The sequence below is a fragment of the Petaurus breviceps genome, unplaced genomic scaffold, assembly GCF_028583685.1.
Source record: "Petaurus breviceps papuanus isolate PSGF00001 unplaced genomic scaffold, PetGlider_PUasm1.0 90792, whole genome shotgun sequence".
Taxonomy (NCBI): Eukaryota; Metazoa; Chordata; class Mammalia; order Diprotodontia; family Petauridae; genus Petaurus; species Petaurus breviceps.
The window spans coordinates 8,704,728-8,722,395 of NW_027187347.1; the positions used below are offsets into that span (position 1 = coordinate 8,704,728).

The following is a 17,668-nucleotide window of genomic DNA, read 5'->3' on the forward strand; positions in this document are numbered from 1 at the left end:
TGGACTACCTGAAAGCCATGATCAAAGAAAGAACCTAGAAATCATCCTCCAAGAAATTCTCAAGGAAAATTGCCCTGATGTTTTAGAACCAGAGGGCAAAATAGAGGTTGAAAGAATCCACTGATCACCTGAAAAAGATCCCAAAAAGAAAATTCCTAGGAATATTATAGGCAGGTTACAAAATTCCCAGATCAAGGAGAGAATATTACAAGAAGTCAGGAAGAAACAATTTTAATATTGTGGAAACACAATCAGGATAACCCAGGATCTGGCAGCTTCTACACTGAGGGATCGAAGGGCTTGGAATGTGATATTCCGGAGGGCAAAGGAGCTGGAATTAAAACCAAGAGTCACCTACCCATCAAAACTGTGTATCATGTTACAGGGGAAAATATGGCCATTCAGTGGAATAGAGAACTTTCAAGCATTCTTGATGAAAAATCCAGAGTTGAATAGAAAATTTGATATTAAGATACAAGAAGCAAGAGAAGCATGAGAAGGTAAACAGGGAAAAGAAATCATAAAGAACTTATCAAAGTTGAACTATCAACATTCCTACATGGAAAAACAATAATTATAACTGATAAAACTTTTCTCAGTATGAAAATAGTTGAAGGGAATAGAAATATATATATATATATGTATGTATGTATATATATATATATATATATATGTCTATATATATGTCTATATATGAGGGTATATGGTCATATGAATACATTTGTGAATGTGTGTATATATGTGTACAGGTATGCATAGATAGAGGGCACAGGACCAATTTAACAGGAAGGAATGATACTTAAAAGGTGAAATTAAGAGGTGAGAGAGGCATATAATGAGAGGAGATGGGGAGAGACAGAATGGGGTAAATTATCTCATATAGAAGAGACAAGGGAAAATGGTTACAATGGAGGGGAAGAATAGGAAGCCAAAAGGAAATGGGTCAACCTTATTCTCATTGAATTTGGCTTGGGGAGGGAATGAAATACACAATAAATAGGGTATCTCACCCTAAAGGAGAGTAGGGGGGAAGGGGATGAGAGGGGGGATAATGATAGGGAGGGCAGGCTGGGGGGGGAGGGAAGTTGGAAGTACCCACTTTTGAAAAGGGACAGGATCAAAGTAGAGAATAGAACAAGTGGGAGGTGGGATAGGAGGGAGGGACATATAGTCAGTCTTTTACAATATATCTACTATGTTAATGTTTTGCATTAGCTACACATGTACAACCTATACTGAACTGCTTATCTTCCCAGTAAGGGCGGGTGACAAGGGAGGAAGGAAATGAATCTGGAATTCAAAGTTTTAAAATCAAATGTTTAATATATATGTGTATGTGTGTGTGTGTATATACCCACACACACATATATACTATTATTAATACTATTTTACAAGTAAGTAGGAAATAAGATATACAGGCACCGGAGCATAAAGATCCACTATGTCCTACTGGAACAGTCGATAGGGGTATGGGAGAAAATATTGGAGAGAGCAGATTTGAAGAAGGGATATCCTGTGGGGGCTTCTATTTTGGGGCAGTGGGTAGGGGGAAAATGGGGAGAAAATTTGTAACTCAAAATCTGGCGGAAATGAATGATGTAAATCAGAAGTTAATAAAGCATTTGAAAAATAAAAAAAGAAAGAAAAACAAAAGAAAATATTGGCTCTAAGAGGAGAAGACTCCTTAATCTCTTGAAGGAATACTTCCACATCACCTGTAACATGTAAGGTAGAAGTCAATAAGCTCTGTTCACATTCTGACTAAAATCCTTGTCCATGGTTGAATCAATGTGATAACATTGTCAATAAGAAAATTTATTAAGGACAGAGCCAAGATGGCAGAGTAAAAGCAGGAAATTCCATGAACTCTGGCCACAACCACCTCCAATACCTGTCAAATATGACCCTAAACAAATTTAAGAGCTACAGAAGCCACAGAGTGACAGAGAGAAACAAATATCCCACTGACATCAGCCTGTCAGGCTGACAGAAAGGGTCTATCACACCAGATTGGGAGCTGAGCACAGTCCTATGTGAGCTGTGCTGAGCTGGACTGCAGCCCAGACTGGGCCTGGAGAAGACTTCAGGAGAGTGAATCATCAGCAGCTGTGGCAGCTTCCAACTTCTCAATCCACAAATGCCAAAGAGAAAGTGAAAGGTCAATGGGGAACTCTGTTGGAACCGGGTGACTGAAGAGCATGGTCCGGCCCCTGCCTGCGGGGCAAGAGGTGGCAGAGGTGCAGAGGCTGCAGCTGTTGCCATGTGGCTGCCTCTGGAGCCCCTGGCCTACAGATTGTATGGGGACTAAGTGACCTGCTTGTATCTGGATTGCGGTCTTGGAGGGTAGTCCTGAGGTGTGTGGCCACTGTTGCCAGAGTTTGTGGTGGCTGCAGAGTGGGTGCCTTCCTCAGACCTCTGACAACATTTGTGAAAACCCCAACATTTGTGAAAAACCCAAACTCTCCACTCTGGAAGCAGAGTTCTACCATGGCAAAGAACTCAAAAGTCAAATAATTGGCTGGCAAGATAAGCAAGCAGAGGCAGCAAAACCAGACCAGATCCTTTTTTGGGGACAGAAAGGATCAAAACATGGAACCAGAAGAAATCAAAAAAGGTAAAACTCCTGCATCAAAAGCTTCCAAGAAAAATATGAACTGGTTATGAGCCATGGAGGAGCTCAAGATAGATTTTGAATATCAAGTAAGAGAAGTGGAGGAAAAATTAGGAAGAGAAATGAGAAGGATGCAAGAGAATCATGAAAAGTGAGTCAACAGCCTGCTAGAGGAGACCCCAAAAATACTGAAGAAAATAACATCTTAAAAAATAGACTAACTCAAATGGCAAAACAGGCCCAAAAAGCCAATGAGGGGAAAATTACCTTAAAAAGCCTAATTGGCCAGGTGGAAAAGGCATTTCCTTCTGTTCCCTCTGACCCTTATTACCTATGTGAGCAAGGGCAAATGGCTCAACTTCTCTCTTCCTCAGATTGTAATACTTTTGGCCCTGCCACCCAGGCTTATTATGAGACTCAAATAAGGGGTCATCTTCATAAAGCATGCTCTGCAAACTTGAAAGTGCATAGAAAAGTTGTTTGACAGAAGTATAGGAGAAAGATGGCTAGGAAGCCGTTGATAAATGTGGTCTAACTAGATAAGTTTAATTAGCAGTAATTGTAAAACTACTCAGAAAACAGAATATAATCAAAAATGATTTATCTGAAAAATGTAGCAAAATGAAATCTTTTTTTTAAAAACTAGATAATTGAATAAGGCTTACTTGATATTTTTTTTACTAGTCATTTATCGGTCACCATAGAAAGATACATTAGAGCTCTTCATTGACTCATAAAATTCCTTTGCCTTTTCAGTTTTCATTTGAGCTATGATAGAAGTGCCCCTGGACTTTTAACTATAGTAAACTTTCATATCTAAATCATAAATCAAAGTCTTTTATCCTCCTAGACCTCGTTGATTTCTTGTGCATTCTACTGTACATGTTAGGACCTCTATTCTATTGTGAACTAACTCTTTTTTATATTACAGTGAATACCACCAAATTATTTGGCTATACTGTCTGTCAAACCCAGAGCTGCAATTAGAAGTTTGTTTGTTTTTTTTTACCTGGTGCAAAGAATGAAAGATGAATTTCAAAAGACAATCTGACTTAATATGGAGTTGCTCTGAGAAAGAGGCCAGTCTGACCCTTTACCTTGGGTGGTTTGGGAAGAAGGTGGGCTTGGAAGAGAAGTAAGAGGAGCCCCATGACAAAGGGATCTGTTGGAGTGAGCTGGCGAAGAACTGAAAAGCACTGAGAGTGATCACCACAAGGAAGAAGTACCCTTTGCTTACCCACAGCTTCCATGACTTCAAAACCCCATTTACTCAATACTAGTTATAGCTTTAGGAAAACCCAGTGATACTACTCCATGCCATCAAAGTACTCACTTAATTTAGAAATACTGTCTCAGTTGAACTTATTACTGCACATAATGCAGTAACATAACCTAAATACATATAATACACTTAGTATTTATTGAATTGTTGGCTTTATGAGACCATGGAAATGAATTAGGATTTAGATTATCTTTTCACTAAATGTCTCCACAGAGTGCTTAACTATATTGGTTTACTTTCAGCATAGTGATGTCTTGTGTAGGTTTTGAAAGATATTGATTGGGCCAGACATGGTAGCATGCACCCGTAATCCCTGCTACTATGGAGACTGAGCTTGATAGATTCCTTGAGTTCATGAGTTCTGAGTTGCAATAGGGTTAAACTGATCATGTATCCACACTAAGTTTGGCACTAATAGGAAGAGCCACTGGGAACAGAAGCTGCCCAAGAAGGAGAAAAGCAGCCCAAGTTGGAAAAATGGAACAAATTACCACCACAACATTGTGGTCCAGCTGTGAGTGGCTGCTGTACATCATTCCAAATGAGAAAGACTTAGAGAGAAAGAGACAGAGAGAGGAGAGGAGGGGAGGGGAGGGGAGGGGAGAGAGAGAGAGAGAGAGAGAGAGAGAGAGAGAGAGAGAGAGAGAGAGAGAACAGAAGAGAAGAGAAGAGAAGATGCTACTGCAATAGAGGCTACTGAGATATACAGGCCCCTGTGCCTTTCTATCACCTAGCCATCCTAATTTTTTTTTCTTTCTCATTGTTTCATCTTCTCCAGTGTCAATATTTGCTACCCATCACCAGTCTCACTAATTCTGCCCACCCTTCTTCTTTGCTCTGCACATTACTCTTTTTTATTTGTTTCTTTGGTATCTTTTTCCCTTCTCTCCCAAATTTCTTGACTTTTATAACTACCATCAACCAATGAAAGTCATCCCCTCTGTCTGATCAGTGAGTCAACTAATCCTTTTACTTTGGGGTATATATCTTCAACCTTCAGTTCTAGGTGCCCCTTTTCATTGTTGCTCATTGTTTAGGAAAGTTTCTTTTTAACTTCTAAGGCCGTCCTAGGTATTTGAAATTGACTGACCACTGTTCAGAATAAGTGAGGTATTGCTTTATGTGTCTTCATAACATTCACCATGAAAGACAGAGATAGAGAATAGGGAATGAACCTATTATTTCATTGATTTAGGTCACTCTCAGAAAAGGAAACTCTTACCAATTACCTTCCTTGTTGCCTAGAGCACTGAGAGCAAGTAACACAAGTTACTTGCCCAGGGTCACACAATGTGTTAGAGGCATAACTTGAACCTAGGACTTCCTAGTTTCAAGGCCTGCTTTTTGTGTTGCTTCAGTATATCATTAAAGATGCTAACTATAAATAAAGATAAAGCAGTAGCTACTTTTAGAAGGTTTTTAGAATTACTGTTACTTACGCTATATGAAGAACTTCCATTGGATGCTTCATTGTGACCTGGAAGTGAACTTGGACTCTTACAAGCCATTCTAGGAGAGCACAAACTCTGGTAGGCCCTACCCAGGTGGAAATACTCTGAGGCTGAAGAATAGCCTCTATCATCTGAGAGACCAGCCCATTTAACTCCTGAGACTCTCATTGTCAGGAAGTTAGCCATTAGGCAGCATTTTTTTTTTCTTTAGTCATAGCAACTCATGAATATGATCTGTGAAGCATAGAGGGGTTATAATCTGTATTAGTGAAGGGTATGAAATCATGAAGCCTTAAAGTACATATATAAAAGATGTGTTTATGAGAAAGTATTATTTTAAAAGTGCATTGGATGTGAATATTACCTTTCTGCTTGATAGTTAATTTCTTTGAATTTGTTTCACTTACTGAAATAATTTAAAATAGAAGTACTATTGTAGTTGAACTTGTGCTGGTAGTTTTGATTAATTTAATAAGTTATCATTTTATTTCAGTTCAAGAAGCACTTATTATATTCCAAACACTATACTAGATACTAGGGATATAAAAGCAAAAATAATGAAAGATTAGGAGGGAAGCAGAAAACTGGGAAAGAATTTTTATGAGTGTCTCTGATGAAGGTCTTATTTCTTAAATATATAGAGAACTGAGTCAAATTTATAAGAATACAAGTCATTCCCCAGTTGATAAATGTTCAAAGGATATGACACAGGCGGTTTTCAGGTGAAGAAATTAAAACTATCTATAGTCATATGAAAAAATGTTTGAAATCACTATTGATTAGGGAAATGCAGAGCAAAACAACTCTGAGATACCACATCATACCTATTAGAATGGCTAACATGACAAAATAGGAAAATGATAAATGCTGGAGAAGATGTAGAAAATTGGAATACTAATGCATTGTTGGTGGAGTTGTGAACTGATCCAACATTCTGGAGATCAATTTGGATCTGTGCACAAAGGGACTGTGCATACCCTTTGACCCAGCAATGCCACTTCTAGGTCTGTATCTCAAAGAGATCATACAAGTGGGAAGAGGACCAGTATGTACTCTTTTTGTGGGGGCAAAGAGTTAGAAATTAAAGGGATGCCCATCAGTTGGGGAATGGCAAACCAAGTTGTGGTTTATTAATGTTGTGGAATAATGGAATGCTATTGTTCTATAAGAAATGACGAGCAGGCAAAATTAAGAAAAACCTGGAAAGACTTATATGAACTGATGCTGAGTGAGGGGAACAGAACCGGGAGAACATTGTACACAGTAATAGCCACATTATGCAATGACTAACTTTGATAGACTTATATCTTCTTAGCAATGCAAGGATCTAAGACAACTCCAAAAGATTCATGATGGAAAATGCTGTCCACATACAGAAAAAGAACTATGGAGTCTGAGTACAGATTTAAGCCTATTGTTTGCACTCTCTCTTTAAAAATTTTGTTTCTTTTTTCTCATGGTTTCTCCCATTGGTTCTAATTCTTTGCAACATGATTAATGTAAAAATAGGTTTAATATGAATGTATATCAATTGATATGCCGTCATGGGGGGGGGGGAGATGGGGAGAAAATTTGGATCTGGAAGTGAATGTTGAAAATAAACTTTTTTAAATGCCATCAGTTATGCCAGATTACTTGCTTGCCCATTTTGTAACACTGAATTTTTGCTTATGAAGGTTTTGCTTTTGTTAAAGGCTACAAACAGCCAAACAGTTCAGACGTTAGAATGGAAGGCAAGTGCTGCAGTCAGCCTGGACCACGGATTACATCAGTGACTTCTACAGGTCTTCTGGGGACCATGTTTGTGGCATTAAGTTCAAGTCGTATTCTGTTGATGAAATTCTCAGCCAATGCAGGTATGTTAATGTCCTCAGTGTAATTCTAGAAACCTATATTCTGTCCCTAATGCTGCCTGTGACTCAATTTCAGCATGAATAATATCTTTCTTTAATTTATTTATGTGAAACATAAAACTACAATTATCCCCTGCAAAGTAGAATTGGTGAATATAGGCAATGAGGTGTATTCATATTAAAAAAAAATTTGCCTTATTAAGCAAAATGTTTTATTCTGTTGTAGGGTCCCTGTTTGATTGGGTCAAATAGGGGACAGTAACCTATTTTGTGGTCCCTTTTGCTACCATCTGATTTTTAAATTATTCTGAATTTAAATATCAAAATTTTTTTTCATAACACAACATAATGCAAAAAGAGGATACTTTTTGAAAACATGAGTCTCTATTTCATATATTATTTGCCTTTAAAAAAGTATATAATAAATTACACACCTTTTTTTTCAAAATTGTTCTCTGTTTTTCCTTCTAAACTACCTTCTGTTTCCTTCTTTGCATTTAAAACAAGGTTACGATGCTTCTTGTGGTGGGGTTAGGTTGGGAATCACTGTTGCTAATCCTTCTTCCAATATGCTCCTAATTAAAAACTGAAAGAAAAAGGGAATAGCCTTGTAACAAAGCACAGTTAAGCAAAACAATTCCACAAAGTGATGCTGTCCAAAAATGCAGACCTCTTTCTGCACTCTATGCCTCTCTGTCAGGAGGTAGGTGCCTCATCATAGATTTTAGGGAGACATGGTTGGCTATGGAATCGGTCAGAGGATTTGAGCCTTTCAAAGTTGTTTTTCTTTACAGGATTGCTGTCTTTGTATAAATTATTCTCCTGGTCCTACTCTCTTCATTCTGTATGAGCTCATGCTACCCAGGATTCTTTAAAATCATGTCTTTTCATTTCTTACAACATAATACTATTCTTATTACATTCCTGCACCAGAATTTGTTCAGCCATTCCTCCTGTCATAGAGCCATCTTGGCCAGAAGTCTGTTTTTTCAATCATGGGCTCCTCATTGCCCTACCAGATAAGCTAGAGATTATTTCATAATAGGCTGTATCTGTCTCTGCACTTAGTATTTGGTATTTACTATCTCATTCATGTTCCTAAAGTGGCTGTCCAGCTTGCATAAACCATGGACATTGATGGGCATGTGCATGGGAGAAATTTCCCGTCTTTAACAAGAGATTTTTATTTCACAGATATTGATTTATATCTTTCTCTAAAATTTCCATTTGTCATCTATTTCTCCAATCTTATAGCATGAGAAATAAGAAAACAATAGATTCATTGCTGTTAACAGTTTTGTTAACATTTGACAGAAAAAGAGAAAGTGAAACTACTTAATTCTAATGCTTCTGTCTTCCCCAGAAAGGAAAAACCACTAAACTGAAAGGGTAGAAAAAAATATAATAGGAATTTGAAGGTCCAGATAGGAGAGAGGCTAGTAAGAGAGCTTATAGCTCTCTAGACTCAAATTATTTTCCATGATACTAATGAGCTTATACATGTGATTATGGAATTATTATCAATAATCTTTATGACATAATGAAGACTGGGACATTTGCCAATAGGCTGAAGACAAGGAAATATTATTCTAGTTTTTGAATAAGGGTAAAGGTAAATTTCCAGACTCTGCAGATAAATATGATATCAATCCTCAGCAGAATTTTAAAAATAGATTATTTGAATAAGGAATGTGTAATCACCCAAAATAAAGTAATAACTGGAATATAACATGGGCTCATTAAAAAAAAATTGTCCAAAATTAACCCCACACTTTTTTTGATCAGTTTACTTGGCTAGAAGCAGTTTGGCATAATGGATAGTGCTGGGCTTAAGAATCAGGAAAACCAGACTTCAAATTCTACCTCTGAAATTAGCCAGCTTTGTAAGCCTAGAGAAATCATTTAATCTCCATGCTTCACTCCCTAGGACATCTTCAAAGTCATGATTTAGATCTTCATTGATGGAGGAAATATCCACATTGAGAGTTACCTGTGCTGATAATAGCATAGATCCTTTTCATTTTGTAATATTATACTAGCTTGACCATAAAGGCATATAACAAAGTTTGTTACAGTATACTTAGAGTAGTTAAGGTGGAAAAAGTTAAATTATATGATGATATTAATAAATGGATTCATAGCTCAACAAAGAATATTGATCAGTGGATTAATTTGGACCTCTAGAGAGGACACAAGCATTTTATCATAGTGCATTGTATTTGGTCAGCTTTTTTTTTGTTGTTTGGATAAAGACAGAGAAAGCTTGCTAATCAAATGACAGAAAGCTGGGGATAACTAATACTTTGGTTGACAGAATAAAGGGTTTAAAAGATTTTGATTGGTTGGACCAATAGACCAAAACTAACAAGCTGATATTTAACATTTTGGTTGGGAGCTCACTATTTTGAAAAGGATCTATTCTCCAGGTCAGTTGTTTTTCCAGTGGGATATTTCTCATTGTTTTCTTTTTTTAAAATTTTGTTTTATTATTTCTTGATTTCTCATAAAGTCATTAGATTTCACTTGCTCCATTCTAATTTTTAAAGAATTATTTTCTTTGGTGAGTCCTTGTGCTTCTTTTTCCATTTGGCCAATTCTACTTTTTAAGGCATTTTTCTCCTCATTGGCTTTTTGGACCTCTTTTGCCATTTGATCTAGTCTGTTTTTTTAAGTATTTTCTTCAGTATTTTTTTGTGTTTCCTTTACCAAACTGTTGACTCATTTTTCATGATTTTCTTTCATCATTCTCATTTCTCTTCTCAATTTTTCCTCTACCTATCTTGCTTGATTTTCAGAATCATTTTTGTAGGAGCTTTGACTTTGTTGTCTTCTTTTGAGTGTGTATTTTGATCTCGTTACCACAGTAACTTTTTATAGTCAGAGTTTTTTTTTCCCCACTGTTCATTTTCCCAGCCTATTACTTGACTTTTAACTGTTTGTTAAAGTAGGACTCTGCTTCCAGGGTAGAAGAGTATAGAAAGAGGAAATAGGCATGTGAAAGTAATGAGTTAGTGATTACAAAATTCTTTAAAATGTGCATCTATGTAGATCCCTACTGGTGCAAGCTTTATCATATGCTCACTTCTCTAAACTTTTGGTTAGAATATAGAAGTGTTGTGGTATTATGATTACAATAATATCAGTGTTACATATTAGTCCATTAATACTGAAAAATTCTCACCATAATACTAGGAGATAAGTACAATAGGTTTTATTATCCTCAATTTACAGGTGAGGAAACTGAGTCTCAAAGAAGTAATTTACTTGTCTGTTATTACCTAGCTAATAAATGTCCATGGTCATTTCTGACTTCAGTTCCAGCATTTTTCCCACTATACCATTCTGTTTCCCTGAATAGGTAATGGACCAGGGGTTGAAACCTGGCTTTTCTGACCCTAAATCCAAGTGGGAAAAAGTACTGACCAGGAATCAGGAGGCCCTGGATTTTATTCCTGGCTCTGGTTTTTAACACTTTGTGTGATATGAATGCAAGGGTATTGTGAGACTCAAATAAGATAATGAATTTAAAGCACTTTGCAAATCTTAAAGTGCTATCTAAATACCAACTTTTATAATTATTTTTAGTAACCTACAGTCTCCAGTCTTTCAATGTGATAATGACTTTATTCCCTGAGTCTTCAACTGCATTCTTGCTGAGCTCAAGCAATGTTTATTGAGCAATATAGGGGTGTGGTGGCAACAGGCTCTCTGGGAAAAAACAGTACGCATACAAACTTTTAAGTTTGTTATTATTAACACTTTCTTAAGTCTTTAGACAATCAACAAAGCAAGAAGTCAAGTCCTGATTTGTCACAAATCAGAATTCTGAGGTTTCACAGTGAAAATTAAATAGTTGTCTTACTGGTTAGAGCTGGTGCTAACACACCCTTCCATAGACAAGTCATTTGATCTTGCCATCTCTGCTAGCTATCATTTGATATCTCTTCTCTCCTTCATGGCTAACATCCTTGAGAAAGCCATCCACATTGCCTTCACTACTTCTTCTCTCACTCATTTATAAATCCCCTATATTCTGGCTTATAATTCATCTGAAACTGTTCTCTCCAAAGTTATAAATCATCTCTTAATTGTCAAATCTAATGGCAATTTCTCAGCCATCATCCTTCTTGACCTCTCTGCAACCTTTAACGCTGTCAATCGCCCTCTCCTCCTGTAAACTCTCTCCTGTCTTAGGTTTTTGTGAAATTACCTAGTTCTTATCCTACCTTTTTTGGATCTCCATCAAGGTCATGCCCGTAACCATGGATGTTAGTCAGTGAATAAACATTTATTAGTGCCCATTATATGCCAGATACTATGCCAAGCATCGAAGATAAAAAGAAGGCAAAAGTCAGTCCTTGCCCACAAAGAGCTCATCATGTAATAGAGGAGACAACATGCAAACAACTATGTCAGAATATGTAAGACTTCTGATAGGTGGGATTTTAGCTAGGTCTTGAAGGAAGCCAGTGGAGCCAGGAGGCAGAGATGAAAAGGGCCAGTGAAAATGCTTAGTCAGAAGATGGATTGTATTGTATGAGAAACACGCAAAGTCCAATGTTACTGTGTATAGGAGAAGAAGGTGTAGAAGACTGGAGTGATGGGGCAGGGGGATGGCTGAGTGGTAGGCCATGATAGACTTTTAATGCCAAACAGAATTTTATATCTGGTCCTAGAGATAATAGGGAGTCACTAGAATTATTGAATTGGGTGGGGTGAGGAAAGAGGGAAAACATCAGATCTGCACTTGAGGATGACAAGGCCATGTCCTAACCCTTCTTCTTTTCTCCATACTGTTTCATTTTTTGGTCTTATAAGTTCTATGAATTCACTTGTCATTTCTATGCTGATGTTTTCCATATCTGTTTATCTAGCCCTGATTTCTCTCCTAAGTGCAAATCTTACATCATCATCTGCCTCTTGGACATGCTGAATTGGATGTCCTATAGAAACCTTAAAATCAACATGTCCAAAACAGAACTAATTATCTTTCCCCTCAAACCTTCCCCTTTCCCACAGTTTCCTATTACCTTTTTTTTTTTTAAAGATGAATCATCTGTTAAGTTCTTACCATATGCCAAGTACTATGCTAGATTCTGGGGATACAAATGCAAGATAGTCTTGCTGTCAAGGAGCTTGTACTCTAATGGGGCAAGACAATCCATAAAAGGGATCCAGAAAGCAGGGGGAAGGGGCTTAAGGCTGCCAAGCATGTAAAGCTAGTATGTCTGGGACTACTCTGAAAAATAGCAATCCTGGCCAGGGACACAGCAAATAGGTGAGTGGCCTCACACTGCAGGCATCCTGAGGTGAGGGTGAGGGTGATAAGCAGGTAGTGCAGTCTGGGGAGGAAATGACCTGGGAAGCCTTTCCTATTCCTGCTGAGGGCACCACCATCCTCCCAGGAACACAAACTCACAACCTTGTGCCATCCTCAGCTCCTTACTCCCACCCTCCTCATATATCTAATAGTTGCCAAATCTTGTCATTTTAACCTTCATGACATTTATTGTATAGGTTCCCTTCTCTTCACTCACACAACCATCACCCTGGTACAAGCCTTTATCCTCTCATACCTAGACTATTACAATAGCTTCTGGGTGGTCTCTTTGTCTCACACCTCTCCCCATTCCAGTCTATCCTTTATCAAAGCTACCTCCACTATCATAGAGATTCCTAAAGCATGGGTCTGACCACGTACCCCTCTTCTCAACATACTGCATTGGTTCTCTCTTACTTCTGGTAACAAATATAAATGCTGTCTTTGGCCTTTTACAGCCCAACCTCTTCTTACCTTTTCAGTTGTCTTAATACTTTACTTCTTTCTACAGATGCTACAATCTAGTTATATTTCCTTTGGACACCCCATCTCCTGACTGTGTCTTTTTGCTGGCTGTTCACCTTCCTCACCTCTGCCTCTTGGCTTCCACCAGGGTTAAGCTTAAATCCCACTTGTGGTGATGTTTCCTGTTCCTCTTCTCTGCATTCCCCACCCCAAATAGCGTCACCCCTCTGAGATCACCTTCCTCTTATACTGTATTTATCCTGTGTGCATATTTTTTGCATATTATTTCCCTCTCCCTAGAATGTGAGCCCCTTGAGAGAAAGATGTTTTTGCATTTGTTGTCCATCTGGTGCTTAGCAGTGTGCTTAGCATATAACAGGGTCTTGATAAATGCTTGTTGATGATTAGGCCTTGGTTCCTTCATCTACAAATGGGGATAGTTATACTCTCTAATTCACAAAGTTTTCATGAGGAAATGCTACGTGAATGCCCTAATAAGTTCCAGTTCTACAAATTGTCTACAAAATAATGTTTCGCTAGAAGTACATTTATAATAAATGCTTCACAAAACATTTATCAAATTAATGATTATATTAATGCCAGATAGAGTAACAAATTCCTCTCCATTCCCTTTCAGAGAATAAATATGATTATCTGCCTACAACTGTCAACATGTGTTCAGAACTTTTGAAGCTGATTTTTTGTGTGACTGTGGCAGTCTGGGCTGTGAGTAAAGGTAAGGGAGGCTCATCCCTCAGAGTCTCTTCATCAGGTTAGAATTATAGGTAACACAGTGGATAGAGTGTTGGACCTGAAGTCAGGAAGACTTGTCTTCATGAGTTCAAATCCAGCCTCAGAATTTACTGGCTGTGTGGTCCTGAAAAAGTCACTTAGCCCTCTTTGCCTCAGTTTCCTCATCTGTAAAATGAGCTGGAGAATGAAATGACAAACCAGTCCAGTATCTTTGCCAAGAAAACCCAAAATGGGATCACAAAGGTTCTGATGCAACTGAACAGCAGCATCAGTATTCTAGAGCTCAAAGGGAGATTATAAATCATCTTGTCCAAACTCATTCTACAAATGGGGAAACTGAGGCCCAGGGGAAGTTGGTCCCACATGCTGTTAAATAAGCATTTAGTTCAAATTCACCAAACGTTTATGTCCACTGTGTGGACAAAGACAAAAATGAAAAAGTGGGTCCTTTCCCTCAAGCAGCTTGCTTTATGCTAGGAGGAGACAAGTATATAAATAATATAAAATATCTATGAAGAAACTGAAAAATGATTTTTTCAGGGTGAGGAGGATAATGCTAAAAAATGAGGCTATGAGGGAAAGACCTCATGTAGAAGATGGAACTTGAAACAAGCTTTGAGGGAACCAGGAATATGAGACTCCTCATGGTGCCGTGTGGGGTTTTCATGGCAAAAATACTGGAATGGTTTGCCATTTCCTTCTCCAACTCATTTTACATATGAGGAAACTGAGGCATATAGGGTTAAGTGATTTGCCCAGGATCACACAATTAGTGTCTAAGGCCAGATTTGAACTCAGGTCCTCCTGACTCCAGTGCCAGCGCTTTCCATTGCGCCAGTTAGCTGTCCCAGTAACTATATAAATATAATCAATTATTTTTAACAACTTGTTTTTTTCATCTTTTTCTGTTAGATCCGGGACAAGTCAATATCTTGCTATTATTCTTTTATATTTAATGTTCGGTCTACCATATCAGAGGTGTGTAAAGTAACTGCTTTTTGGAATTTAATAAAAGTATTTTTAGTATGTAAGCTTACCCTCTTTATGCTTACTGAAAGCTTCGTTAGTACAACTTTGGTAGCAGATGGCACAACAGGAATGATATGGACCTCATCCTGTTCCCATATAATTATCTTCTCTACTAGGTAGAAACCTTTTCATTTATTTAGTTTGGTGGATGTAATATTTGGTTTGGTAACTGTCAAAAATGTTATTCTGAAATTTCTTGGACTCAATATTATTTCTGGTTGAATGTGGGCAACAGTTCAATCTGTGATAATGGTTCATTTTCCAATAAGGGTTACTGATTGAACTCTTCAGGATATTTTTAAATCTATATTGGACTTTGGGGATTTGTAATCTGTCAGTCAATGAAAGATTATCATGTATAATTTTAGCAGCTAGTCATATAGTCTCAATATTTGATAGGTGCTACATTTTTTAAGCTTGTAGTGATGTGCTACCCAATTCTTACTATTTCCTTACATAATCCACATTTATCGCTGTCTGGACTCCTTAAGGACAACCCTTCTATAATTTCTGATAGCAAATACTGAATTGCCATCATAAGCAAAAATCTGCATGACTCATCCATTTGTTTAATGTTTCTTTGTCAACATATTGTCATCCGAGTCCATGCAGATGTTGACCAAAGAGGTCCTTTTGACTTCATTCTTGTGTTTTAGCTATTTCATAGGCTCTCAGGACTAAATTATTTTTAAGTTGCTTTCTACAAATCCAGTGTCATGGACTTGTTATTCAGATTTTACTGTTTATAGTTTACTGTTTACAGGAAAGCAATGTCTGCTTATTCCAAAATTATTTCTTTGGATTATTGATTTGCTAATCATGTTCTCTGAGAATATCTATCAATACTCTTCTTCCTTTTTGGTAAGGAAGTATTCATTTTTTTAGTTGTCTTAGGGTGATAGGCCCTGTTTCTTTTAATATTGTGTGGGTTTTTATTGCGGTACAGTTTGCAGTTTCATGAGTGTACATATATTTATATATTTTGTTTTTACATCATCTTCATTTCTGAATATGTTCCTCTTCTTCAGCAAGTCATCCCTTTTAACAAAGAATTTTTCAAAAAAGGAGGGGAAGGGGAAAGAAGATCGGCAAAACTCCCCAGTTTCTCCACTGATGCTGATAGTCTGTGAGACCTCTGTCAAGAAGCAGGAGGGCCAAGCTTAAGTCACATTGTTTCTTTTGTGGTTGTTCTTTCCATTTACATTGTTATAGTCAGAAGGTATAATGCTGAGAGTGCTGCACAGGGAGTCAAGAAGACCTGGCTTCCAGTAGCCCCATAGAGAGGGACTGGCTGTGTATTCTTGGCAAGTCATTTAACATGTCTCAGTCCCCATTTCCTCCTCTTGTAGGTGGAGAGAATGACAGCACCTACTTCAGAGGGTAGTTATGAGGATCAAGTGAGATAGTGTTCATTAACTGTATTCTAACCTTACAGCTTTATGTAAATACTAGCTATTATTATAGACATAATTTATGTATTTTTTAAATTTTTTACATCAGTTCTTATAAGTCTTCCCATGCTTCTCTGAGTTCTTCATAGTTTTTGTTTCTTATAGAGCATGAGTATTCCATTACATTTGAATACCATAGTTTGTAGAGCTATTACTCAATTGGTGGTCATTGGCTTGGCTACAAACACTTAAAAAGATGCATTCAGCTTGTAACTCAGAATCTTGAGTTATTTCTGTATAATCCAGAGTTAGTTTGTAAATATATATATCTGCATTTTGTCTCCCATTAAGTAAGTTCCTTTTAAGGACTGTTGCATTTTGTCTTTGTATGCGCAACATCTCTTTATCTACAATCAAGCTTGTAGATTCTGAATGTTATATATATGAAAAAACTGTCTATTCTAAATTCTTAATTTGACTTTTTTTAGTTGTGAAACATGTATTTTGAACTTGTAAATGTTCTGTTAATACATGTAATGAACCATATTTTGAAATTTTTTGGACAGAATGAAAACTAAGCCTTAACAGTAAAAGGCATACTGATTGTAAAATCTGAAATAATAACATTTTTGTATCTTTCTAATGTAATAAAATCATTATCCTTCCTAATAATATCTCTTTACAAGAATATTTCTGTAATATTTAAGTTATACCTTTTTCATCTTACTGTTTCCTTATCTGATGTCAATTAAAAATAGCTAAACCACAAGGCATTAGTTTCTTTGTCTCTTGGTATTAAATTTCCTGTTGAAATAATACCCTATAGTTTATTTGATAATAAAAAAATTAACCAAATGATTAAGTAGGCACTTAGTACTTATTGATTGAATCCTGATACTTAATTATGTTGCCTGAGCTATTTATGTTGTAGATGCATGCCATATTATAAAATACTATATATTTTCTATATAGTATTGACTCTGGAAAAAACATTAGCAAATAGAGTGCCAGTCTTGGAGTCAAGAGTCAAATAATGCTTCTGACACTTATTAGTTCTGTGACCCTAGACTGGTTATTTAACCTCTTTGTTCCTCAAAAACTCCTAGTATTTTATCTATTAAGAAGTCTTTGTTGGGAGAGGGAGTATATCATTCTGTTGAATTCATGAATCATTAGAACATCATGTATCAAATCTGTTCTCCTGCATCTAGTAAGCTTTAACTGTGAGGCTTAATATAAACAAATAATTTCTAACAGCTAGCCTAGGAAGAGAACCTCCAGCAGTTTACTACATTTAAGGATCTTATTTCATATTGGACTAAGCTTCTTAATCTAAAATTCTGGATGGGAAGTGTTGAAAAATGCATGAAACTTGGGCGTTTTTATGCTTTGTTTGAACTTTGTGCCATTGGTCTTCCAACCCTTTTCTTTCTATCTATGGGGTGAATTTTTGGAAACCAGGGTATATTCAGATTATTCAGTTGAAAGTTATGGTTAATTTACCTTAGTGCCA

At 36.9% G+C, this 17,668-nt stretch overlaps 2 protein-coding genes across 7 annotated transcripts in view; one reads left to right on the forward strand and one right to left on the reverse strand.

Annotated features, from left to right (window-relative positions):
• The window catches only part of ATG3 (autophagy related 3), a 57,249-nt gene that overhangs the window by 31,409 nt on the left and 8,172 nt on the right, over positions 1-17,668 (reverse strand). The gene's annotated exons all lie outside the window — the stretch shown is intronic.
• Positions 1-17,668, forward strand: part of SLC35A5 (solute carrier family 35 member A5) — a 38,165-nt gene that overhangs the window by 4,819 nt on the left and 15,678 nt on the right. For 4 of the 5 annotated variants that reach the window (XM_069069853.1, XM_069069855.1, XM_069069856.1 and 1 more), the window contains exons 2-3: positions 7,039-7,200; positions 13,620-13,718. In XM_069069853.1, the coding sequence (XP_068925954.1) occupies positions 7,039-7,200; positions 13,620-13,718 (261 nt within the window). Of the gene's footprint in view, positions 1-7,038; positions 7,201-13,619; positions 13,719-17,668 lie in introns of those variants that run through there. The other variant, XM_069069857.1, reaches the window with a different exon arrangement.